Source organism: Lolium rigidum, chromosome 7 (assembly GCF_022539505.1).
Source record: "Lolium rigidum isolate FL_2022 chromosome 7, APGP_CSIRO_Lrig_0.1, whole genome shotgun sequence".
NCBI classification, from domain to species: domain Eukaryota; kingdom Viridiplantae; phylum Streptophyta; class Magnoliopsida; order Poales; family Poaceae; genus Lolium; species Lolium rigidum.
Window position 1 is genome coordinate 292,349,336 of NC_061514.1, and position 26,248 is coordinate 292,375,583.

Genomic DNA, 26,248 nt, shown 5'->3' on the forward strand with positions numbered 1-26,248 from the left:
GACGAGGGCGGAGACTCGGACCGCGAGGCTGCCGACGTAAGCCGGAATCCCAAGCATCAAGCAGGGCGGTGAAGGTGCGCTATCTCATGCGCGAGAGGGCGCGGCCGGAGAGGTCGACGTACAATCGAGGTGCCGACGAGGAGCTATCAGCCACACGCACAGAGGCCACCGAAGGGGGCGGCGGAGAGCAACATGCCGATGAAGACAGGTTCGGCAAAGCGCGGTCATAACCACGTGAAGAGGCCGCGAAAGTCGGTGTAGAGCGGCAGGCCGATGCAGACGGAGTCGACGAAGCGCGGCCATAACCGTAGGAAGAGGCCGCAAAAGTCGATGTAGAGCGGTGAGCCGACGTAGACGGAGTCGGTGAAGCGCGGGCAGAGCCGCGGGAAGAGGCCGCAAACGGCGACGAAGAAGGACTAGCCGTCATACACGAAGACAGCGGACAAATACCAAGTACCGAAGGTGGGCCCAAAGAAGGGACGGGATCAGCGGAAGACATAGTTTTTTTTTTGTTTCTTTTTTTTTTGCTCTTTTTTTTTTGCTTCAGACGTAAGTCAACAGCAGGCGACTCACGCGGAAAGCAGCAGACTCACGCGGAAAGCAGGGAGAATCGGGCAGATCGGCCAGGGGCAGATCGGCCGGCAGCCAGGGACCAGAGGCGAAGCCGGCAGAGCGGAGAGCAGGCAGCGGGCGGCCTCGCGCGGGGAGGAAGAGCAGGCGGTCGAGCGGCGCAGGAGAGCACTTGCGCCAGGAGCGGGCGGCCTCGCGCGAGCGGGGAATCGGGCGTCTGGAGGAAGACGGCCTCGCTCGGGCGGGGCCAGGAATCGGGCGGGCGCCTGGAGATCGAGGCGTCGGGGAAGAAGATCGAAGCACAGATCGAGATCGACGGAGGAAGCACAGATCGAGGCGTCGTGGACGGACGGGCGACGGAACAAGCAACGTCGGCTGGGGGAATTTAGAGGATCAATTTTTGCTCTGATACCATGTTAGGGCAATATGCTTGTTGTATTACCAGGGGGCCAAAGACCACAATATATAGTACATGTACAGGTGCATATATGCAGAAAGCCCCCTAACATATGGGGAAACTACAATAGACAAATATATACATACCTTTCATGCCTTTCATACGTGTTTTTAAGAGCCGGTATTTGCGAGATCGGCTAGACATGCTTTTAGGGTGTTTGTTTGCAGGTTAGGGTTCAGTCTCTGGTTTGGTCGATCTACAGCGCAAACTGAGATTCTCAAAGCGTTTATACAACAACATAGATGAGAAAACGGAGTGACGGCAGTGCCATCCAGTATCCACCGCTCACACGAGAGAAGCACAGCAAATGCAACAAAGTCGTACTTAGCGATGAGATTGCTTGGCCTCGCACCGTCTTCACGACCGTTTCACGAAAGGATTCTGTAAGTCAAGAAGCACACAGTCTGTACAGTGCTACTGATAGTCTGATACGTACTGACCACACAACCGCCACGACTGAGGGCTGAATAAATGAGGCACCGCCTGACCCTGAAATGGCAAAAGGCGTTTCTTGGCGGCATGTGCCCGTCAGTGATACGCAAGTCACAGCGAGCACTTTTGTCAACAGACGATTTTGCATAATATAGTTATCGGATGTGCGTGTAATAGGTTTAAAATGCCAATTGAAGGGCAAGTGTGCTGTAAAGGAAAAAAATACTGACTAGCCATTGTCTGGCTCTTCTGCCGGTGGATCGTTGTCCCTCACCTTCACCATGTGATACGGCGGTGCGCGAGAGTGGGGAGTCTCCTACCTACTGGGGACCCTTAGTAGTTCCATGGGTAGGTGTTTATGGTTTGTTCCCATGTTAGATTCCGGTCTCTGATCGACGGTGTGAGTTGATGGCGTCATTGCATATGGCAACCCCGCCTCGCCCTCGTGCCTCGCCCTCATTTTCGGTCGTTCTTGTGGGCATCACCAGAAGGCGTGTGGAGGTTGATGTGTTATGTGTGATCCGTCTTCTTATCCGGGCCACAGATCCTTCGGGATTGACGTCATATGATAATTTTCAGCTGAGATTGTTGACTTTTTAGTTGTCTGTGTGGATACTATTTTCTTGTCTCGGTGGTTCCGGCAGTAGTGCGAAGCTCCATAGGCGGAAACATCGGCACGCCATTGGCATGTGTGGTCTAAAGAAGATGAATAATTCCTCAAGGACGATATTGTATTATCTATTGTCGTTAGGGTTTTTCGTATAATGTTGGTGTTCGATAGTTATAGCGATAGTTATAGCGCTTTGGCTCATTTGGAAAAATGAAGGGCATGTGTGTTTATGCTCGAGAGGGATTATTTCATTATAATGGAAAGGCCACCATCAAATCTCTGTAGCAGCTGGTTATTGTACCAATGTTTTTTCCCCTATTGTACTACAAAGCAATAACGGAAGGACAACTTTAATTCAAAGGATTCTCGTAGGAATTTCAGAGGAGTCTTTTTTCATTATTATTTACATGATTCTATAAATGTAGGAATAGGAAAGTTATGTTATTGCAATGCCATGCCCACTCCTATCTTACATAATTTTATATGCACAAAATATTGTTTGATTCCATGAGAGGGAAAAGGGTTCTGGAAAAGATGTGTGATTGTATGTTAGATTTTTGTGAAATCTAGTGCAAAAGATTTCTTTAAGGGGGCTTGATCCTACAAAGCAAACAACAACAATAGGAGAACCAACCAATGGTTGGATGGTTAGACATTCCCAGTCCATCAGAGTTTAAATCCAGATTTGACACTTTGGTGTCTCATAAAAGACAGAGGAGGCGGCGTTCCTGCCGACAACGAGGCGTCTGGCTTCTTCAATCCAAAGACGCACATATCAATATCGACTTAGTCGTGCTCATGGGGTTAGGCGGGCATGCGTGCGTTCATGGAGGGAGTGTATGTACGTATTTGTAAGCATATGCATTTGTACCGTGTTTTGCAAAAAAAAACAACGACATGAAAAATTACTAAGGAATTGAGACCTATAAAATTTCCACATAGATCCTTTGAATGAAATAGACCCTAGAATTGTTAGGATTGTTTTCCATGGTGGTTGGTTGAAATTCTCCTATTACAAATTTGTATGCTTATGAAATTCTCTAGGAATGAAATAAGCATGACATTGTAATTCTATTTTTCTAAAACCTTGCGAAATCAATGATGCCCTATAAAACTCTAAAAGTGTAAGGGCATGTACATTGCAAAACGCTTACAGGAGCGCTAAAAAAGTCAAATCCAATCGTTGCACAAACGTCGAGCATTAGGAGAAGTATTTTGTGCCTGGTTTCTAAGCACCGGACTCTTCACTTTGAGTCGATGCCAAGAAAAGGTGAGGAAACGGCACTGCAACGGACAAAATTGCTAGAATTTTTTTCCTAGCGCCCCAAGCTAAGCGCCCTATTGTACATGCTCTAAGAGCATCTCCAGCCGCGTCCCCCAAACCGTCCCCCAAACCGTCCCCCAAACCGCGCCGGATTGAGCGTTTGGGGGACGTGTTTTGTTCGTGCCGCGTTTGGGGGACGTCGCTCCCCAGCCGCGTCCCCCAAACGCCGCCCCCAAACATTAAAAGTACTTTTTTTTGGCTAGAAAGAAACTATTTAATAATATTCAAATCGGTTGAACATAAACAAATTATATATAAAACTTCGAAAAAATATAATTAAATACATATAAACTATCTACTTCTTCTTCTTCTTCGCTGATGGCCCCGCCTCGTCGTCGTCATCGCGGTTGAAAGGATCGTATGCCGCACCTAGAGGGGGGGGTGAATAGGTGCTAACTAATTTTTAGTTCTTTTTCAATTTAGGTTTGACACAAAGGTAAATTCTCTAGATGTGCAACTAAGCGAATTTACCTATATGACAAGGTTATCAACTAAGCAAGATATAGCTACGCAATATATAGGAGATAGAGTGGGATAGAGGTAACCGGGAGTGTAGCACGCGTTGACATGGAGATGATTCCCGTAGTTCCCTTCCTTTGCAAGAAGGTACGTCTACGTTTGGAGGAGTGTGGTTGCTACGCAAGCCAAACCAACAGCCACGAAGGCTTCACTCAGATCTCCTGTGAGCAACGCCACGAAGGCTTAGCCCACTTCCACTAAGGGATTTCCTCGAGGCGGAAACCGGGCCGTTACAAGGTTCTTGGGGCACACATCCACAACTGAATTGGAGGCTCCCAAATCTGTAACAATACAACAATCAACAACAACACATCAACAACAAATCAACTAGGGAACCAAATAGGAACACTAGCATGAGATCCCTCAAACAAGTGAGGGGAAATGAAGAACGCTTCGGTGAGGATGTAGATCGGTGGCTTCTCCTTCGAATCCCCAAAGATCAAGAGCTTTGGTTGGGGGAGGAAGGAGATCTTGCAAATCTTGTGTTTCTTGAGGTGGCTCTAATGGTGGTGTAGCTTGGCTGAGTTCTTGAGCAATGATTGAGCAACTTGTCCCGTTGGAGAAGAGAGCTATTTATATGATTGGAGCTCTCAGATCTGACCGTTTGGACCATTTCTCGTAACACCGGAAGTTCCGGCCGGCACCGGAAGTACCGGCTAGGAGAGCCGGAACTTCCGCCGGGAGCGGACTTCGTCGGGCAACCTGTCGTAGAAACGGTGAGGGCGGAACTAGGGCGGAACTTCCGGTGACCGGAAGTTCCGACCAAGTTCCGGCCAAGTTCCGAAATAACGTGAAAACCTTCATCGGAACATACCGAGCCACAATCGCGGACTTTCGGAACTTGTCCGGAAGTTGGGCGGAAGTTCCGCTGACCGGAACTTCCGGCCAGCTTCACCGGAACTTCCGGCCAGAAAAGAAAAGCTGTAAACAGAACTATGCTGAAGGCCTTCTGCAGGAAGCAACAGGGCGGAACTTCCGGCTGTTGGGACCGGAACTTCCGCCAGAACCAAAAAACCTTCAGAGCTTCAGAATTGCCAAACCATTTTACCGATCAACAATGTTTATCGAGAACTTGTACCTGTCTACATCAACACACATGAATGTATACCTAGTGTTGACATCAAACACACAAAACCCAAAAGGGCGGGAAATGTTCTTTCAGCGGTGGCGCTTCCTGCTCGTCACCTCTTCCGAAGAGGCGGTGTCGGCGCCCGACGCGTCGTCGTCGCCGGTGCTCGTCGGCTGCGCCTTGGCCTTGGCCTTGGCCTTGGCGGCCTTGTCCTTGGCCGCCTTCGCCTTGGCCGCCTTCGCCTTCGCACAGGCCACCGCCACCGCCGCGGCCTCGCTCTCTTCTTCCTCCTCCTCCCAGCCCAGCCATTCCTCCTCGCTGTCAACTGGCGGCGGGGAATCGTCGCCGGCCGCTCGGCGTCCCGGCTTTGTCCCACCAATGGCGCCGGCCCGACGAGGCTTTCCCTCGGCTGGAGGTGTCGGACGGGAGCCGGGAGATGTAGCTCATCGTCGCCGGAGGTGTCGGATGGAGGCTTGGATGAATGACGGCGTACGTACGGGTCTTATTGAGCGCGGATGAACGGCGGCGCGAGAGTCGAAGAGAGCGGCGGTTGCTCTTCCGAGGAGTCGGCGCTCCATTCCGGCGGGGTTGGCGCGTCGTCGACGCGGTTGCCAATGCGACGGTTCCGCTTCCCGGCAACGCGCACCGTCGCTACGTATGTGGCGGTTGAGCGTCCGAGCCGCTGACGGGCCGGCCCCGCGCCTCCTCGCCTCTCATTTCGTTGTGTCCGGCGTGCCCGGTGCGTCCCCTGTAGGACGGGGACGGGCTCGGGACCGTATCGGGCCCCGCCGGACAAAAAAGGCCTTTGGGGCGCGCGGCTGGGAACGTTTTTTTGTCCGGCGCGCCCCAAATCCCTTTGGGGGACGCGGCTGGAGATGCTCTAATAGGAGCTCTAAACTGTTCATCTCAGATCCAACGGCTCCAATTTGGAGGCAACGCAGATGCTTTCCCCATCTGTGCGGAGACCAACTCGGCTGCGCATATCTATAGCATTCTAGTTCGTGCGAAATCTTGTTTTCATTATACTGTGGGACCCGCCTGGCGGCGCAGCTAATCTAGCCCATAACCAGTCACTGCATGTGGGCCTTCCCCAGCCCGGATAGTTGGACGCCGCCAACCTCCGCCTTTCCCTCCTCAACGCTCCAGGCCGCCCACTTCGCTTCACCAACCGCGCCCCTCGCTTCCGCCGCCGCCGCGCGCGGAGCGGAGCTCGCCGCTCGCCGGCGTTCGCCGCCGGTGCCTCTCGCTCCTCGGAGCGACCCGCGAATTACAGAAGGTGAATTCCCCACCCCCACCCCATGTGTTGATCTCACATCTTATCTGACACTTTACGCTCGCGGAAAACGAGAGAGCACAGAGCAGATTACTCCCGCGCTCCGGTTCCCTCGATCTGGGTTCGTCTGCTCGATCGGTGCACTATTTCGTGCCCCGGTGCAGATCTTGTGCTTTCCGCGGCGGATTGCTGCGCTGCAACGATTTTCGATGTAGTAGCGTCTGTTTTAGTCTCTCTGTGTTTGTGGGGGTGGAATTCGATCTGACTGGGTACCCATTGCTAATTAATTTTCTGTTCAGCAAAACAGTGTCGATCTTTAGGATGATTCGAGGTGTTCAGTAATATAGCGTACCTAGGATGATAGGAGTGTAGAATCTGAAAGTACAATTCTGGACTCAAGGCACAGGTGACAGGGTCTTGATTGTAGAAAGCACGTATGACCTTGCTGTAAGAATCTGGAAGCAACATCCGAGAAACCTTGTGTCCTTATATTGCAAAGCTTCAGGTTCCTTGTGCTAGGAGTTTAGTACGCTGTGCGCATTGTTCATAATGTTTGAAGCCTTGAAGCCAGCCATTCAAGATGCTCGGATTGCTGATGATGCAGTGATGCACCTTAGATATTTGTGTGCAATGAAGCTTCAGAGTTACCTGCTGGCCCGCTTGCTTGTTGATTCTGTGTTTGGAGCTTCAGATGTGTACGGTCAGAGGTGCTGATGGTCGGCGATGTGAACTGGGATTGTCCCAGTGATCAATTGATTGTCTGTCTTGTCGATAGCCAGAGACAAATTCAGGCATGCATGTTTGTGGTGTCAGAGAATGTTGAATTCCTAGCAAGATAAATATTCTTAGAGCAGACCAATATAACCTTTACTGCCACTCTTATAGCCCGCTACAGAAGATATTTTTGTTAAATTGTGATCCTTTGCACAGGGTACCCTGTCTAATATACATTTCCTGAATGTTTTGCTCTCCTTTTTATACCTCTTCCAGTATGAAATGAGACTAACAATTTATCTGTTCTCTGTCCATTTTAGATTTCTGCTTCATGAGTCTACAAAGAACATTGGCATCAAGCAAGTCGTATACAGCAGGGGACAGGAGCATCGTTTTGCTCTGCCTTTTCGCAGGATACTTGGGAATTCCTAGCGGAAGCTTTAACTTGCTCAAGGCCTTCGTTCACAGCAGCGGATCAATTTACATCCTTCAGAATGCAATGTAGCAAATGTCCTTAGTTTCAACTTTCCATAAGTTCGAGACTTGCCCTGGAGCTGCCACCCTCGGCTGCTTATAGATGGTTTCTTCTCAGACATCCTCTCTGACAGTAAAGCCGGCACAAGGACCCAAGCTCTTCACTACAAGGATACTTCTCCCGATGGATCCACCGCGTGCTGTCTCATCTGAAAATGATGAGTTTGATTTCTCTGATGTTTTTGGGTCCAGTCCTGTCCAGACGTCAGCAGAGCTATGTGATTTTGGTCCAGACAGCCCTGCAGCTCCAGTTGAGTCCAATGAGGAGGTTTATAATGATCCTGCTGTCATCATCAAGCGGTCACATTCTCTTGTTGGCCCATCATCACTTGTTAGCTGCTCTTTGGGACTTAGCAAGCTCACTCTAAACAAAGCAGATGGATCATCAGAACTTACTACAGATGAAAATGAAATGAACGTAGAGCAGTTCAGTGATGAGGAAATTGGTAACGCCGTGACAGAGGATGAAGGTGTTGGGCTTGATGACTTTGAAATCTTGAAGCTTGTAGGCCAAGGGGCATTTGGCAAAGTCTTTCAGGTGAGAAAGAAGGGCACTTCAGAGATATATGCCATGAAAGTTATGAGGAAGGACAAGATACTGGAGAAAAACCATTCTGAGTACATGAAAGCTGAGAGAGACATACTGACAAAAATTGACCATCCTTTTGTTGTGCAGCTGAGGTACTCGTTTCAGGTAGGCCGTTTGTATTGATATTGTCATCTGCATATTGACGTTCCAATCTTGGTACAAAGATTCAAAGGTGTTCTTCTTGTGCAGACCAAATATCGACTTTACCTTGTCCTGGACTTCATAAACGGGGGTCATCTCTTCTTCCAGCTGTACAAGCAAGGGTTATTTAGGTTCTGTTCCACTTCCTGTTAGCAATAGTGTTTGCCAAAAGATAAACACCTGTGCCTTTAAAACTAAAGCCTTTGATATAACAGGGAGGAACTTGCACGAATCTATACAGCTGAAATTATCTCTGCTGTAGCCCACCTCCATGATAATGGGATTATGCATAGGGATCTTAAGCCCGAGAATATCCTATTAGATCCTGAAGGCCATGTAAGAATTCTTTATTGCAACTAACAATCTCATTTTATTTCATCTTCAGTTGTCTGACATCCTTTTAATTTTGCCACTGTTCTAGGCCATGCTAACTGACTTTGGCCTTGCGAAAGAATTCTGCGAGAATACCAGATCAAACTCGATGTGTGGTACTCTCGAGTACATGGCCCCAGAAATTATTCTTAGCCAGGGGCATGATAAGGCCGCGGATTGGTGGAGTGTAGGAATCCTCCTGTTTGAAATGCTGACAGGGAAGGTGAGTTGCATGTTTGCACGGGGTGGCAAGCTTATTATCAGAGAGGTCTTGCATGCAGATGTGTCGTGGCTTATAGTTCCTACTTTTTGCAAAATATTGCAGCCCCCTTTTGTCGGTAACAGGGAGAAAGTTCAACAGAAGATAGTGAAGGAGAAGTTGAAGCTTCCTTCGTTTTTGACTAGTGAAGCTCACTCACTGCTGAAAGGAGTAAGTTTTCAAACTTTATTGCTCTCATTTATTAATAGAAGTTACCATGAAGCGCCTATACTACTATGTAACACTGGTAAGAGAACACACTGAAGCGCCTACCGTCTGCAAGTTAAATACTTGTGCTACATATTACAATGAACTGCTAAGAAAGGGATATAACTAAGCATGCTATCAAGTACAAACTGGCTAAGGTTTTAGTTTCTGTGTGTCATTTTTATCTGAAAATCACTAGACTTGATAAATTGAGTACATTAGTACAAGCTGGCTAAAGTTTTAAGTTCTGTGTCGTTTTTATCTGAAAAAAGTCCCAATTCCCCTGTACATTTCAGTTGCTCCACAAAGAAGCTGGCAAGCGTCTGGGAACCGGACCCGGTGGCAGTGACGAGATAAAGAAGCACAAGTGGTTCAAGCCGATCAACTGGAGGAAGCTGGACGCCCGGGAGATCCAGCCGAGCTTCCGGCCAGACGTTGCTGGCCTGACATGCATAGCTAACTTTGACGTGTGCTGGACGAATACATCCGTGCTGGACTCTCCCGCGGCCACCCCTGTCACAGCCGGCGGAGGGCAAGGCAACTTTGCAGGGTTCACCTACGTCAGGCCTGCCCCGTTCCTCCAGGATCTGAAACCCTCCTCCTCTAGGTAGCTGCAAGGCTAACTGAAGCCCTCCTTCTCTGGTAGGGCATGCCTCTGGTGTCGCAATTTTGATCTCGTTCGTTTGTTCACCGTGATCTACGGCCTTTATGATACTAGTATATACCAATTCTTGGACGTCTTGATGTACATTAAACTTGGTTGTGGTAATGAAAGCAGGGAGCAATAGCATCTGCCTCAGTTAATAGTTGCAAAAATAGTTTGTTTGAAACTCATCTACATTCACATGGCCCAAAAGGAAAAGGAAAGCGCATGGTCACAATCCACGAGTCAGCTCTCTAGATAGGCAATCCAGAGTTTTGACCAGTGTTCTTCGGGGCATGAATATCGAACCTTGATTAGAGCAATGGGCCACGAGGACCCATACTAAGCAGAGAAGGTAGGGCTCATTCCGTAGCAACCAAAAGTTTGGATGATGAAAAAAGAAAACAATATCAAAAAAGAGAACATTTCATCTCAAACATGGTTACAGCAACACGTTGGAAACATCATCAGGTTTCTTTACTCGTAGGATAAATACATGGGTGGCGTGAAAATCAAGAGAAATGAGCAACCACCAGTCGACCACTATCAGCAAACCATTGCAACTCATCATTTAAAAAAAAAAAATGGATGGAGGCCAAACTGAACTACCTTCCTTCAGTTTCTGCTTATTCTATTGGTCATCCTAGCTTAGTGGGCTGAGCTTCCTTCTATGTGCGCCCTCCTTAACTTAGTGCTTCATATTCCTCGTCAAAGAAGGAAGCACTTCATATTTTGCTTATATATAATATTTTATAAAAAAACGTATCATCTTCCACACAATGGCGATACTTTGGGCGAGTAAAATGAACTTTCCTTACAAAAAAGTTACAACTTTGTCGACACACCAATACAACTGTTTTCTCAACAACTACCCACCCACAATTCTCAAAAAGAATACGTGCCAAGTGGCATCCATCCTCCATATGATAACTAAATAACCAACAAATTAAATTTACTCACCCACCTCCCTCAAACATCTACCTTTGATCAGGTTGTCTAATATAATTAGAACAGACCAAAAAAATTGGCCTTTCAACTCAATATATACAAGTAGAATATCATGGTAACGGAACAGGTGTTCTCCACTGGTGGAACTCCACCAAATCTCTGTTCACAATCGACCTGTTGTGAAGCCAAAAGGTTTGTGCAGACTGATGGAATCGCCTAACCTTCCTTTGCAGCTCCCACATGATAGCAGTCATCGCGGAGCAGGGCTCTGTGTCTGGGCCATACACCCACATGCATCTCATCTCACGACCACGAGCAATCATCTCTTCGACTCGTTCCTCTGCGTGAATATTCCATAACTTCGATGCTCATTGGAACAAGGCTAAGCAATGACCGGGGAGGAGAAAAAATGGGAGCGTACCTGGTATTGATTCAAGGTACTGGAAAAGTTCAGGACCGATCTTGGACGATGGCAATTTTATTGATATCTCGGTGTAATCGATCACATTCTGGAAAGGGAGCTCAACTTCATCTGATAAAAGCACCGGCACACATTCCTGTTGTCAAAATTGTGACCAGCTGACTCAGATACTAGGTGTGGGTATGCAGTATGCACTCAAACTCTTCTTTTGAGAGGACGAGCTCACCACAAAGAAGGACTCATAGAAGCGAAGTGTCCATGAGGACTCCCCACGAGGAGCTAGGCAGAACTTTGCGTTCCCCAGGTGTTTGAAGTAATCAACCCTTCCCAATTTGTCAGGCCCAGACAGCTTCAGTTCTGGAGACTCAAGCTGTTCATAAAATAAACACACATCCAGTCTGGATAAAATATGTATAAGCCTTGTTAAGCAGAAAGGAAACTAAACATAGTACATCAAATAGTATAATTTTGTAAGCACAGTTAACCAGGCATATATGTATAAAACTGCAGCCACAACCCTAGAATACTAACTTGTATGTGTTGCAATGCAAGTGATTAATTTTCTGGCATAGAGCATGATGGACTAGCAATAAGAATGCACACCAGGGTTCTAAACTATCATATGCCAGTTCCTTAGTGAAACTGAATCATATAGTTGAGAGCATTACCGTAATAAATTTTGATTTAACACAGGCATACAATTTAATACCATGTTAAACTGTATTTGGATAACAAAAGGTAGACAAACCTTGTCAGGAAACTGTTTTGCAAGTTCCACCAGTTTAAGTCGGCCAACTTTTCCCTGCGCACGACCAAGGAAGTTTGCTAAATACTTCCTTTTCGTTAACGGAATGGGTTGGACAGCACGAGCACCAGGCTTCACCATAGAATCATCCACATTTCCAGGTATAATAATGTCTTTCCATGTATTAAATGCGCTTATACCTCGCTTGTCAGTACGGTCACCCTATAAACAGAATGCAAGTTGCTATGTAAGAATATGCACCAATGAACAGAAAACAAGTCGTTACGTAAGAAGATGCCAGAAGTAACTTGCAAGTTGAGTTATATAGAAAACAATACTGCAGCACTAAGGAGCAGTCAATTTCCTACAGTATCTTTTCAAAGAAGCCGCAGGTATCTCATGAAATGCATTAAATCAGACCAGCACACATAACTGCCACTATTCATGTTAGGATTTGGGAAAACATCGATGTGATTATATTGAGCACACATATCCATATAACACTAGTGTACATCAGATGGCATAGCAAAGAACATATACAACATTTGGCATGACTGCACCACACATATTTTTGTGCCATGACTGTACCACAAGCACATACTCATCTGCAATCCAAATCGTATTTAACACTTCAAATGAGATAAAGTGACATTGCATGAACTCTTGTGCCATTGTTCAATCAGGGGCCTAATTATTATAAACGTGAAACAGCAAAGACATTACTGGAAGCAATTTCTAACACTTGGATAAGTTATACTAGAAGCAATAAAAAAATAACAGGGCGAAATATGAGGAGCAACAGTGGCTATGTTACCTCTGGAGTGAGGATGATGGATCGATTGAGAAACGTTGCCCACGAGCGAAACAGGTGAGCTCCAGCACCACTACATTCTCCATAAAACAACAATGTTCTTACATAGTGTACAAGAAAAGATTTCTTCAAATCAAAAGACAACCCTGACTATCTGTGTGATTTTGGGTGTCCAGAGAGTGAAGTAAGTGGTACCTCGGGAAGACAAAGATGTGGTCACGTCCGCCGGATCTACGGAAATATGGCATCTGACTCAGAACCTGTAGGGAGTGAAAAACAGCACCGTTAAGAAGAAAGCTTGTTGATGTTAGACTTAAACACACATGAGTGAAGTGAAGTAATTTTTTGGGGGAGTTATACCTTGACATATGTTTGATTGATTTCCTTATCAGTGAGAGCTCCGGTCATGCGAACACATTTAACATAACTGGGTACAAAGAAGAGATGCGCCTCGTCCTTGTCCAATGTCCTAAACCTTGATTTGAGAAGAAGCTGGTGGATCTTTACCTATCATCGTCATTGTAGTGAGAAAAAGGCTATGATTGGCGTGAGGGGAAATTTAGTAACAATTGTTCTACACATTGTAGCAGTGAACTATCATTGGCAGCTAAGAATGCCAGGTTTGCAACAGATTAAAATAGCAACTGAGGAACACAACTGCCACTAGCAGCAACAGTTAGGCATATTGTTCGTAGCACAAGGGTTGGCATGAGTTGAGATGGGAGATCCCGTAGGGAGCGTCACTGCGTACCTGTGTTCCCCATTGGCCCTTGAGGCATGTAGCGGCGGAGACGGTGTTGTCGCGTCCCCGGAGCAGCGCGCGCAAGCCGTCGATCTCGTCCTCGTTATAGACGTAGATGCGGAGGTGGTCCTGGTGGGGAGCTAGGTCGAGCCATGGGCCCTGCGTGGCGGAGCGGGAGGTGGGGAAGGGCGGAGGAGGGGCGGAGAGGAGGCGGGTGAGGAGGAAGGTGACGGCGACGAGGAGGAGAGCGCCCGCCTGGTGTGCCCGCGTGCAGTGAGGGTGGTGCGGGCCGCGCATGGTCGCCGGCGGTCGGACTCGCCGGCGGCAGCGTCGCGCAGCGAATAGGGGAAAAGATGCAGTGGAGTAAACTGTGTAACAGTGTAAGCCTGTAAGGTGGGCCTGCATGCGCACCAAAGACAGGAAATGGGTTGCATTGAAGCCTGTTAAAAATAGAGGGTGGGCCTTGATTGATCATCCATTCAATCCAGAGGCGTGAGCTCTGTTCGGCCTCAAGGTCCAAACAAAAGTTACTTAGATTTCTTCTCTCTGTGCAACTGAAAGTTCCAAAAATTTATTCAAATTTCGGGAACTCAAATTCAAAGTTCTAAGAATTTTCAAAAAAAGGTCCAAGATATAGTGAACAGTACAAAATTCAGAACTTGTAAAATTTATCAGATTTTCCATGTTTGCTGAGCCTAGAATACTAGGTAATTTGTATTGAAAATTTGCACGCTTGTAGTGTACATCGTTCACTACATCCAAATATTTTTTGGGATTTTTTTGAAATTCTGAAACCAAGTTTCAAACTTTAAAATTATCTGGCTACTTGTAGCCTGTGCTATAAAGAAAATTTTTGGTACGTCGATTATAAATGTCAACTCCTAATTAATCATTGCATCCAAACATATATTGTTCCGTTTGATGTGGATTTCTGTACACATCTTCAGTTCCATCCAGCTTCATTCGCCAACTCATCGATTGATAGGTATAACCTGTTGGTTTGCAAACGCAATCTTAATTGTAAGATCCTGCGGCCTGATTATAGTACTCAGTAGTATTGTCTCTGGCTTACTAGACTGAAGAAATAGAGTAGTAGGAAAATGTGTGATTTCATTGGGTGTTTGCAACACAAGCATATGACAAATTTGGAAATATATCATATTCACATGACCCGAAAAGAAAAAGGAAAACACATGGCCACACAAGGGCACAGATGCACAAACTGATCGCTACAATGGATGGTAAACTCTGATCGTCTTGCGTCAGGCTCTCCACATAGGCGATCTGGAATGTTGAGCAAGGCTCTTCAGGCCCTGACACGAGTAACCCGTGCGATAAATCCAGCCTTGATTGGAGCCACGGACCTAGAGGACCCACACTACACAGAAAAAGGTAGAGCTCATTCAGAGTTGCAACCAAGAAGTTTATATGATGAAAAGAAACAATAGTAACAAAAGAGTACCTATCAGTTTATGATTTTTATTATTACAATGGTAGATTTCCTTAGTCTCTAAAAACATGGGTGGAAGAAAACTGCATGTAACCAAAAATAGGTGCGCCTGACGTTTTACCTGCTCGCAGCGAAGGAAGAGGAGACGATTTTCCCTGGACATAGTGGTATCACTGCCTTTGCATCCGTTGCAAATCACATACTCATCTGAAAAAGTTTACAGAATGCAACTTGTTATAAAGATAACCCGTTAGGAAAAACCTAATGCAATTAACTTTTTTTAGGGAACTAATGCAATTAACTTATCCGCACAAAATCAGTAATTAAATTATCACCATATTCCTCCCGACAGTTGAGCACACGTACTTGCTTATGAAAGTATAATACTCCCTCCGTCTATAAATAGATGGCTGATGTTTGTCTAAATCTAGTGTCTAGATACATTCAGATTTAGACAAATCTCATACGTTTATTTATAGACAGAGGTAGTAATAAATGTAAAGCAATAATTTTTGATAATATACTTACAGATATATCTTCTTAGGAGAGATTCTAAGTTTCTCGGTGAAAATCTTCCTTTCACTACCAATCTCTGCTGCCCATCAAGTGATCCACTTGCTGCCAGTTCAGAAAGCAAGAAGTCCATCACATGTTTTGGTTGCCTACGCATCCTGGAGACATATGATTTACAGTTAGTTCGTAATAAACACAATCAATTAGCAAAGTGCATTATACAAGGAATGAAGAAACTCACTTTCGACACGAGTCCATGAAATTCACGAATACTGTCTTCTTTGTGCCCTCCCTAAGAAGAGTTGGATAGGTCATAACTGTCATGTGCGTCCTCCCGGCAAGACCTGGATTGTTTTCGCCAAGAAGGCTGTACAATCTGCCCAGTAGCTGAAAGAAAGAAGACACAAGATCAGATTTTACACCACACACGAAGCCCAAAGCGAAAGAGTACGCGGCACTTCGGCATGCATGGGCTAAGGAAACAAGTGATGGACAACTATTTAAGCACCTGTTCATAGTCTTCGTCATTGTCCTGTCGTTCAAGCACAATGCTTTCTCCTTGCTCCTCCTCTACAACCTGATCATCGCAGAAAAATTGAGCTCATTCAACTTTTGGATGACACTTTTTTGTGACCAAATCGAATGGTTGGAAACAAATGTTCAAGACTAGTAAGAGCTACAAAACAAAATACAAATTAAGTTCCCTTGCAAGAAGCTGTCCACCACAACTTTTGGCCATACATCGACGATCTCTAACAGTCTGATTAATTCTGCACCGCCTTCACATCACATAACAGCATGGAACGTGCTGTTTGAAACTAGTACTACCTCCGTCTAGAAAAGGATGTCTCAACTTTTTAAAAATTTGGATGTATCTATATACTAAATCGGATCTAGATACATCTAAATTTCAACTAAGTTGAGACATCCTTTTATGGACGGAGGGAGTAAAAGAAAACTGACATTCATCCAAAGCAGTACCGTGATACTACTAAAAATCGAGCTATCTTGTTCGTATTGCTTCAGAACTTGCATTCGAAATCAAACGCTACATCAACAAATCCCTCTTCAACGAATCTATCTGAAATCTACGGAGACAGATGTCTATGGATTGATCGATCAGAACGTAGCTCACCTCGGGGTCCTCCTCCCTCCAGCTCGCCATGGCCGCGCTTGCCATCACCTCCTCCTCGGTCGGTCTGTGCGATGCGAGCAATAAAGCAGATCCAAGGTTTACGTTCCGCGATTATGGTGAGACGACAGGGAGGGCGCTTCTGCATATATAAGCTTTTTTGCAGGGAACGTGTCGGAAACGATCTATGGTCTGCAGGTAACGTAGAGGCCAAGTCGGACACTTGGGTTCCTCTGCTCCTTGTACCAAAACGTTTCAGGTTCGACCGAGAGTCCGTTCCCACCGCGCCGTCTCCAGCCATAATCCTAACGCCTGGCCGAAGAGAGCCATGAAAGAATTCCACTCGGTAGCAGGTACCACGAGAATTCGGCATAATCAACAATTATAGCAATTCAATTCAATCTCCCAGTGGAAAACTCTACATTTGCCAAGATACACACAGTCTCGATGCAAATTGTTCTGACTAATTAGGTTGCACCTGATGTCAGCCATGCTGGCATATATGAACTCAAATCACAAATTAGCTAACAAATCCAATCATCCGCAACCAACCGGAAGGGGAACAGCAGCCTAGACAGAGCTACACCGATGTCGTGTTGGACTCCTTGAACTTCTCGTCGTAGGAGTCGCGGCTCTCCGAAGCAGAGTGCCGGAGCCCCTCAATCATCCTGATCACCTCCTCCATCGCCGGGCGCCGCTCCGGCGGCCCTGACGTGCACGCCATCGCGATCTGGAGCATCTGGACCAGCTCCTCCTCGATGTTCTGGTGCTTTATCAGCTCGACGTCGAACACCTCGGCCGTCCACTCCTCCCGGACAACGGAGTGCACCCACCTTGGGAGGTCGACAACGTCCTCGTTCCCCTGCGACTGGAGTGGTGCCTTTCCTGTGAGCATCTCCATGAGGAGGACGCCGAAGCAGTAGATGTCGGACTTCTGCGTGCTCTTCCGGTTCTCGATGGTCTCCGGAGCACGGTAGCCGACCACGACACGGGATGCGTTGACGGGGGAGCTCATCAGAGAACTCAGGCAGTAGTCTGAAATGTAGGGATTATGATCCTGGTCGACGAGGACATTGGTTGACTTGATATTGCCGTGGGTCAGCTTAGCGCCACCTTCTGCATGGATGTGTGCAATGCCATATGCTGTGCCAAGTATGATCTTCACCCTGGCGTTCCAACCTAATGGCGTCTTCTCGGCCGCACCTCTAACGCCTGTTGATCAGCAATTTAGTAAGCGATACTGTCAATTCAACAGTTAGATATATAAATTTTGTCTAACACAAGGTATGCTTCTTAGCATGAGAATGTTGAGCTATAGAAAAAGAAAGATCAATGAAGCTTCAACTCAAGCAAGTGGAATATGCAGGCATGTATATAAGTTGTATTTTCTGGCTCTATTGCAAATAACATATCTTGTAAATGCCCAAAATTTTAGGTGCTATAACTATCTAACACAGCATGGATATAGTCGGTTCTATAGTTCAAAAGCTTAAAGTTATTTTAGAACTTAACAATGTTGGTCTCTTAATATGTTCCCTGACCAGCCATTGCACAGTTAACATCTACAGGGGACATGTAGCAGTGAAAAACATACCATGCAGCATGCCAGAAAAGCTGCCGGTGTCAATGTAATCGTAGACGACAAGCTTTTCGTCCTTTGAATAATAGTAAGCACGAAGCGGGACTAGGTTAGCATGTTTGCCCAACCTCCCAACGAGCTCCATCTGCTGCTCAAACTCCCTTTTCCCTGACACGACATCTTTTAGCCTTTTGACAACCACAACAGTCCCATCCTCGAGTATAGCTTTGTAGGCAGTCCCATAACTCCCCTTGCCAAGGACTTCTGCAGAAGCTCTTAGTAGATCCTCCAAGTCAAAGTTATAGGTGCAACCGTCCAGGAAAACCAACTTATTCTTGTCAGCGGTTTGGACACCACTACTGAATTCTGGTTTCGGCTTCTCACTCCTGACACCAGCTCCCTTATCCTTGTAGTCGACACCACTCTCTTTCTTGCCCTTCCTCTTTGAAAGGCACACAATCAACACAACCACACCTAGCATCAGTACTGCAAATGCCCCAACAGCAACTGCAACTATGAACCCTATGCTCAGCTTCCTGTCGTGATGCGCAGACGTTGGTGTTGAAGGAAGTTCTGGTGAGGGTGTTGGTGGAGATGGAAATGAGCAATTATCTAGGGGCAGCCCACATAATTCAGGATTTCCCAAGAATGAACTATTCGGGAATATTTGGAGCGACTGAGGAATTGGGCCTTTCAGTTCATTGTTGCTCAGATTTAACAGTCTCAGACTTGGAAGCTTCAGATCAGGGATGGGTCCGGAGAGAGAATTTTCTTGTAAATTTAGGAGAAATAACTGAGTAAGGTTTAGTATGCTTGCAGGAATTTTCCCAGTGAAGGAATTGTAGGAGAGGTCCACTACACTTAGGTTAGGACTGAATGAAGAAGGCAGATCTCCTGAAAGTTTATTGTGCTGAAGGTATATGGAACGTAAAGAAGTAAGTGAAGCCACATCAGATGGAAGGCTTCCAGACAAAAGGTTAGACCGCAGGCTTAGAACTTGGAGAGAGTCGAGCTTTCCAAGAGTGTTTGGAGGGATTGCTCCGATGAGACCGGCACCTGGTACCCTCAGCTCAAATATGCGTGACTGATCTCCTGAGCATTTAACGCCATGCCATGAACACACTGGTGTATTTTGACCCCAGTTAAGCCTGTTACCGCGATAGACTGCAGAGGCAAAGTCAAGAAGGGCTTGCTGCTCGGAGGCCAAGTCTGCTACTGCGAGGGGGTTGAATAAAGATAGTAACAGATGTAGTGAGAGCAGAACATGGAAAGGGCTTATGATTCTGAGACGACCCATCTGATGATTCGTCAATCTGGGGGACTAAATCAGCAGCACCTTCATTTGTTTGTACCAATCCAACCTGATCAAACAAAAGTGGACATTAAGTGACAATAACTAGCATATCAGCATTAAAGCTATAAAATCTAACTGCAAATAAGGACAGTATTTCATCAGAAGAAAACTAACACAAATTGACAATCATTGCACATATGTCTGTGAGGTTCCCAAAAGGGAACACTGATGCACTATTATGTGAATCACGCATGACTGCCAACACAGCAAGTCAGCACAAACAGCTTTCTTTCCAGCAAGTGACTCAACGTTAACAAGCCAGGGCACTTTAAAAAGATGAAATTCCCATCATTGTCTACAGATTTTATCATTCCAAATCACTGTAACTTGTTGTTTCCGGAGGTAAACTGCAGAACACACGCACGATGTTATCACTTTACTGAACTTCCTGTTCACTGAATGCATATTTCTCTAGTGACAATGTAAGAATACACAAGTAATTGAGCATCAAAACAAGTCAAGGGGAAGAAATTTCACCTTCAAGAAATGGTGCCCTTTAAAGTGTAAAAGACAGGAAAACATGGCCTAAAAACTGTGGGCAGAAAGCATTAAAGGGAGAGAAGGAAAAAAGAAAAGTGGCATGATACGGTCAGCGTATAAAAGCCAAAAGCACCAACAGAGTAGGGAGAAAGAGAATATCAGGAACAAAGCTGCACCCATCATAGTTCCCACAAAGATGAGCACATCACATCATGTATTTCGCTACTGTCACTACTTGCTTAGACGAAAGGCTGAAGCTCCGGCACAGAGCTCTCATACATTGTTATGCAATAGTACCGACAAAACTGAGGCAACTACCTGATGAAACCTCGTGTAGAAAGTTTACATACACTTAGGACCTAATATGGTGCAGCTTTAGCGTTTTGCCGAAGGTTTTCTCGGGATGCGCCAATGGAAGACATCTAAGACAGTGATCACTAAGGAAAGCTGCTTCATCAGGCAGAGAAGCCAGTAAAACAAAGGTTGACACATTTAAAAGGAAAGAACCACAAGAAACTCGGAAGGTTATGTGGCCTAATGGAGATGTGGGAAACTGCTGCACATGGCAATGTGCGCGCCGATTCACCGTAGTATTGTTTACTAACTACAAGATCTGGAGCAGTACGCAATTGCTTCACCCCCACATAAAGACAGCCCGAGAAGAACCAATTTCATAATCAGGGCCAGCAAATGAATAATGGTCAGTGCTCCAAAGTCCAAGTCCAAGACAGCACCTATAGTTCACACATTTCCAAGTTCCAGCTTCCAACCCTTAAATTACAGCTCATGTGAAAATTGTATTTTACTTATTGAGTCAGTTCTAAGCTAGAACATGCTACAAGAAATTAGTAGTATCTTTAGGGGGTACTACTGGCTGCTGCTAGATCCAGCATACAGCAGGACCTGGAACTGCAGCTCAGAGATCCAACCTTTACCAGTCCAAGCAGCACTGAAGCAAGAAAGTGTGAACTTAAGTTAAGTCAAACACTGCATTTATTTGTGCGCTTGGTACCAAACCACGGGAATGCTTCTAAATCCGTAAAAGTATCTGAATGGCAGAGTGCAGTGTAAACGACAGGAACTATAATTGTACAGCAATGGAATGTGCAAAGAACCAAACTTTTTTCTCCTGAAAACAAGTGCTATGACTCACTGAATCGAAATGAAGAAATAAAGACGACTTGGTTGTGTTAATAGTTTTCTACAACAGGTAATTCAGTTCTATTGATTAGCATCACAGAACAACTGCAGCTCGAATGTTAAGGGCATGATCCAAAAACGGCCGTTTTCTGAATAAATTACTGACAGAAAAAGAACCAAGTAAACGCCGGTGGGGTTGGACAAATGGACGGCAATACGAAGTGCTCCAGAACAGGTACCGAATAAAATCCATTTCGCCTAAACCGATTAACAGTTCAGCGCATCAGTCCCTGTAATTTTCGAGAAAATACGGGCTAGAACCGGGGGCAAGAAATAGCAGCAGCCCATGGCGGCGCGGCGCAACCTAGAAGAAGAATCATTCACGAACAGACAGCACCCAACGATATCAAGACGGAATTAGAACGGCGTGAATGCGGGGGCGCCGGAGGGGTTACGTACCTCGACGGCGGCGGCGGCGGCCGGCGGAGCCCCGGGAAATGCGCGCGAGCAGTTGGCCGACTCCTCCCAACTCGGCGCGCGCGCGCGTGGCAGCTCGTCGACGCGCCCTCGGTGGCCGCTCCGACTCCAGAGAAGAAGGTCTTCTCGCTGGGTGGAGAGCGAGACGACGGCGACTGCAGAGGGGAGGGGAGGAGGGAGAGCGGAGTGCAGTTAAGGGGAGGAATGAAACGGAAGGAGGGTTGGGACCCACCACTGTACTGCGGCTTGCTTACCGGTCACTGCTGCTCCAGTCCGTTTTCTCCTGCTTTTTCGGCGGGTATTAATGAACTGTAGATCGATGAGATGAAGCGGCACAGTCAAAATTGTCACTCGCAGCCAAACGGTCGATAAAACTAACCAGTTTGATTTGGCTAGTTATTAGTTCGGGTGAGTAAACCGTGAAGGCGAGGTGATGATGCTATCATCATGCATAGAGTGATGGAGGTACTTGTATCTTTGGAAAGATTCTCAAAGAATTCATGGCACCAGACTACCAGTACATGTAGGTGCAAGATTACATGCAACAAAATTGTGGTACAATGTACGGTATAGAAAAAGGCAATGCAAATATGGGTACACTGTAGAAGAAGTACCTTACTGGATTCTTGGGGGTAGGTAAAATTGTGGCAAGTCTATCAGGATAATCAAAGGCTTGATTGCCTATTACTCACTCGTTCCACTTTGGTAACACGGATAAATTGATAAAGCCTCAACAACTCATGTCCTTCCACATATAAACTCCAGCTAGATGATCTATCGATGTCCTTACTCATTATAGTCTTGACAATGCGTAAGCAATTAGACTCCAAGACGCCTGAGGTGCATCGCCGATTAATCAGGTGCTTCAGATCCTCTAGGATGGCCAAGACCTCTACCTCCTCCGCACTTTGTCAATGGGAAATGAATTTCCATTCAAAGAGAATAGTTCGCCCGAGGTGATCGCTCACAACAATTCCAATTTCCGCCTTCCTGATCACGGATTCCCATCCATCGTCAAAATTCGCTTTGATCGTCCTTTCTGCCGATGCCACCCAACGGGGAAGATTTGATGGGGCGTTGGAACGGTTAGCTCGTTTAGGCAGAATAGAATGCTTGTCCTTGACCGTCAGGGTATCAATGTTTGCATCAGTGAAAGACTCCAAATAGTTGTTCATATATGGTATCAATGCAGATATAGAGGCCTTCCCATCACAATGAACCACGTTGTTTCGATGATGCCATGTCCGCCAAGCAGGAAAATGCTTTTCGCCCCCGAGATCGTCGGTATGTTGCTTATAAGCCGAGTGGCCCATTCTTTTTCCGGCGTTGAGAAACAGTGTACCTCATACTTGTGTGTGTGTTTCTTTTTTTGGAACTTAGAAATACCGTTCACTTTGTGATTATTGAGTTCATATGAACTTATTCTACTCCCTCCTATCTACTATAACAAAAATTAAATTGTACTTCAATTTAGTCTATATTTAAACAAAAGTTCCGTTATGGATCGGAGTAGTTATTAAGAGTAAGCTAAATTTACATGGAGTTTGTTGGAGCAACGAACCGACGTTGAAGTTACTGTACACCCCTCTTGATTTCCCTGGCACATGCAACGACCCGGTTTTATTGCATCGCATGGCGTGCAACGTACAACCACCGTAGATCGTACAGGTAATTAACGAGCCGGTCCATGGCTCCATGCAGTAGTGTGGGCATAGGCAGATCTCATTTACACCGAGCTCGGAAGGTCGTTGCGAGATCGATCGATCGAGCTGGACGATAGAGAAGACATGATGTGTGCCTTAGAAAAGAAGCATGGGAATGATCGATCGAGCCGTCGCCGTCCTCAGCCCGACAATAATAGTGGTACACTTGTAGGTCGCCACGGCCAGTGGTCTCGTTTTGGTACGGCGAAAGTTAGGCTATATAATTTGGCCGATTGCTTCATGTCAAGCTATTTTCAGAGCACCAGTAACGAGATCACCAGTAAAACCCTTGATTCCAATCATGTTTCACGCAATTGTCATTGATTTTTCGTATGCGAGCATGTTATTTTTCACAGACTTGGTTAAAAAAGGATATAATTTCCAGCTGAGATCTTGTAAGAATCTTACAGGAGGCATGTGCAGTCACCTTGCTTGTCTTCGTTTGACAAACTGCTGGCAAATTTCACTACTACTCTATTGGAGTTGTAATCGTTCCCACATTCGTTTCTCTTTGCAGTCAATTTTGACAGCAGCACAAGCCTCACACGTGTGAGGTAGGTTGTTTGCATCTGGTCAAGTGGTTACAGTTACAGCCTCTTTTTTCCGTGACAGAGTGAGGTCAACGTGTCTGGCTCGTAGTACTAAATAGCAAGTGTGGCAAAGATTATCCCGGACGTACTCCGACAGCGAAATTGCTTGGACTGAAGGTCTGAAGCTCGATTCTTCCACGGTTCGTCGCTGTCGCTTTTAATTTTTAATCTGGCCCTACGTCGGAAGATGCCAAGTTGATGAATTTAAGCTGTCGATTGATTGATTGGAGACGTCGATTTCTGCATTTCATATAGCCGCCATCGCTCTGACTGGATGAATAAACGTAGTGTCGTCCTTGAGTCGACTTTCTGAAGGCGCGTAAGAGAAAGAGATAGAAGAAGAAAATGAAAGTAAACACAGCAAAATGCTTTCAAATTGTTGGTGCCCAATGCACGTTTGTGATTGCTTCTTGACTGACAGACGGAGCGTGTACATATTCTTCCAGGTTTACTGCAAGAGAGCTACGTACATCTTAGCTGTAGTATTAATTAAGAACTGTTTATTGCTGTAAGTTCAGAAATAACCTGGAACCAAGAAAGGCAGAAGGTGGTATGTTCAATGCAGAAGTGCAGAGCCTGCACATGCACCTGGCGTCTCTTGCCAGTGTGGAATCTTCTGCAGTGTCGGTTGCTTAAGTTTGTTAATCTTTTTCCTGGGCCAGTGTGTGCGGTACCAAGCTCGGATCACCAGATCATCGCCCTCTCTTATTCATATCCCAAGAATAAAACAAGAACACACACTCTGCTCCGAGACAAGACGCTGCAGACTAGCTTAGCTTGGTGCACCAGAATTTGAAAAGCTAGTCAACACAGGATCACACATATATAATCCTCATCGATTTGCAGGTTTCCAAATTGTAATTCGGCTGACTGTAATGCAGCCAAAAGCATGCTTGCAAGGAACAGCATCGCCACGAGTGTGGCCTCCATCTTGAAAGTTGAAAGTCACTTGTGTCTGGAAAAAGAATATATCTTCAAGCCTGGAACCGACGGGGGCTCTCATTTCCCTTCCCCGTCTTCTCTCTCATCTCGTTCTTTGAGAGTCACCTGTGCATCCCCGGCGCCTCTCTCCTCCTCCTCCGGCGGCTCTGCCGGCTGGAGTGGGGTTGAGAGGGGCGGCCGGTGCTCCCCTGTATATTATAATCTAGGTAGTTTCTTGAGTTTGGCGTTATGCCAGGTTGGCGCTATGCCGTGGTGCTGGTCTCAGCTGCAAGCAAGCAGTAGACTGGGACGACCGGCGTGCTTCTCAGTCGGAGCTCCATGGTGGAGGGCGGCAGAGGTGCTTCGATCCGGTGTCAGCATCGACAATAAGCTTGTGGCGTTACCGTTCCCCTTTGCTCCTGTCAGATCTGCTCATCGTGGAGGTGAGCAGAGGGTGGGGGCTGTGGGATCTGGTGGCGTCGGAGATGTTCTTGAAGCTTCGACTCGTGGAGTTCCCAAACGATGGCGATTGCGCGCCGCCGTTATCTTCGGCCGACGGTGCCACTCCATGCCTCGGTGCTCTATGCTCCGAGGGTTTCTCGTCCTCCAGGCCGGCGTGCCTCTGCGGAGGATCTTCAGCTTTAGCGCGGCGCACCTTGTTGGCCTTACGCCAAGTGGTTTCGTCCCCGGCGGTGAGGTCAATGGCCGATGCTTTGAAGCTTTGCAGCAGCGATGGTGGAGAAGGGCCCGATTGCTTTTCAGATTTTTATGCGAGGGCCTTTTTGCTTATGTCGAGGACTATGTTGTACTCTCTGTTGTATGTAGGGTCCTCTCTGTAAACTCTTTCCCACCGATATAATTGAAGCTTCTGGGTCCTTTGGACCCATCTCCTTGTTCAAAAAAAAAGAAAAAGAATATAACCTGCAGGTGCAGGTGTACGTACGCTGCTTGTCATCTTGTATTTTTATTTTTATTATTTTGTAGATATTGTCACCTTGTAGCTGGTCTGATCCTTCTGGCCTAGCCAGGCAGCAGCATGGGTCGCTGGATGTATGCAATGTATCCTGATACAGTGTACTGTATTTTCAGGTAAGAGAAGACACCGGTGTAGTTAGTTATGATGATTAGCCTAGATAGACCTCGTCGTTTTCATTTTTCTTCTCTAGAAAGAAACTTGTTTGTTTGTCCTTTTGTTTGTGCTCATTTGTTGCGTGCGCGCGTGACCGAGGATTGGGGTGCCGAGTAGGAGTTGACCCTCCGCGATTGCGTAGATTCTGGGTTTAGATGAGGGGCACGCGCAGGAGTGAAGTGGAGTACACTACAGTGCCTGCACCTACACCGTTTAAATGATGCCTCTCCTACTTGCATAGTATACTACCTTCTTTCCAAAACTTAAGGGCTCATTTGATTCAAAGGATTTGCATATAAATTGTGTAGGGTTTGGTTCCAATGGAAAAAAATTCTATACATGTTGTTTGATTCATAGGAACATATCCGATCTTGTAGTGTAATTCCTATAGGAAAAAAAC

At 46.3% G+C, this 26,248-nt stretch overlaps 4 protein-coding genes across 4 annotated transcripts; 1 reads left to right on the forward strand and 3 right to left on the reverse strand.

The window, feature by feature from the left end:
• Positions 1-6,203: 6,203 nt before the first annotated feature.
• On the forward strand, positions 6,204-9,876 carry LOC124674743 (serine/threonine-protein kinase AtPK2/AtPK19-like). Its single transcript, XM_047210794.1, has 7 exons — positions 6,204-6,257; positions 7,289-8,196; positions 8,281-8,363; positions 8,448-8,568; positions 8,654-8,827; positions 8,930-9,034; positions 9,367-9,876. Exons 2-7 carry the CDS (start codon positions 7,546-7,548, stop codon positions 9,679-9,681), a joined length of 1,449 nt encoding a protein of 482 aa, XP_047066750.1. The 5' UTR covers positions 6,204-6,257; positions 7,289-7,545; the 3' UTR covers positions 9,682-9,876.
• Positions 9,877-10,512: 636 nt separating this feature from the next.
• On the reverse strand, positions 10,513-13,677 carry LOC124675897 (probable glucuronosyltransferase Os03g0107900). The gene is made up of 8 exons (XM_047211972.1): positions 13,390-13,677; positions 12,999-13,145; positions 12,834-12,898; positions 12,642-12,711; positions 11,831-12,049; positions 11,309-11,452; positions 11,083-11,218; positions 10,513-11,001 (listed from the first exon to the last, which is right to left on the reverse strand). Exons 1-8 carry the CDS (start codon positions 13,675-13,677, stop codon positions 10,772-10,774), a joined length of 1,299 nt encoding a protein of 432 aa, XP_047067928.1. The 3' UTR covers positions 10,513-10,771.
• Positions 13,678-14,686: 1,009 nt separating this feature from the next.
• LOC124679343 (eukaryotic translation initiation factor 2 subunit beta-like) lies at positions 14,687-15,724 on the reverse strand. Its single transcript, XM_047215119.1, has 4 exons — positions 15,585-15,724; positions 15,359-15,501; positions 14,952-15,037; positions 14,687-14,758 (listed from the first exon to the last, which is right to left on the reverse strand). The coding sequence occupies exons 1-4, from the start codon at positions 15,665-15,667 to the stop codon at positions 14,687-14,689; spliced, it is 384 nt and encodes a 127-aa protein (XP_047071075.1). The 5' UTR covers positions 15,668-15,724.
• Positions 15,725-16,843: 1,119 nt separating this feature from the next.
• LOC124677469 (probable inactive receptor kinase At5g58300) lies at positions 16,844-21,630 on the reverse strand. The gene is made up of 3 exons (XM_047213455.1): positions 21,488-21,630; positions 18,070-19,415; positions 16,844-17,687 (listed from the first exon to the last, which is right to left on the reverse strand). The coding sequence occupies exons 2-3, from the start codon at positions 19,349-19,351 to the stop codon at positions 17,056-17,058; spliced, it is 1,914 nt and encodes a 637-aa protein (XP_047069411.1). The 5' UTR covers positions 19,352-19,415; positions 21,488-21,630; the 3' UTR covers positions 16,844-17,055.
• Between the last annotated feature and the right edge of the window lie 4,618 nt (positions 21,631-26,248).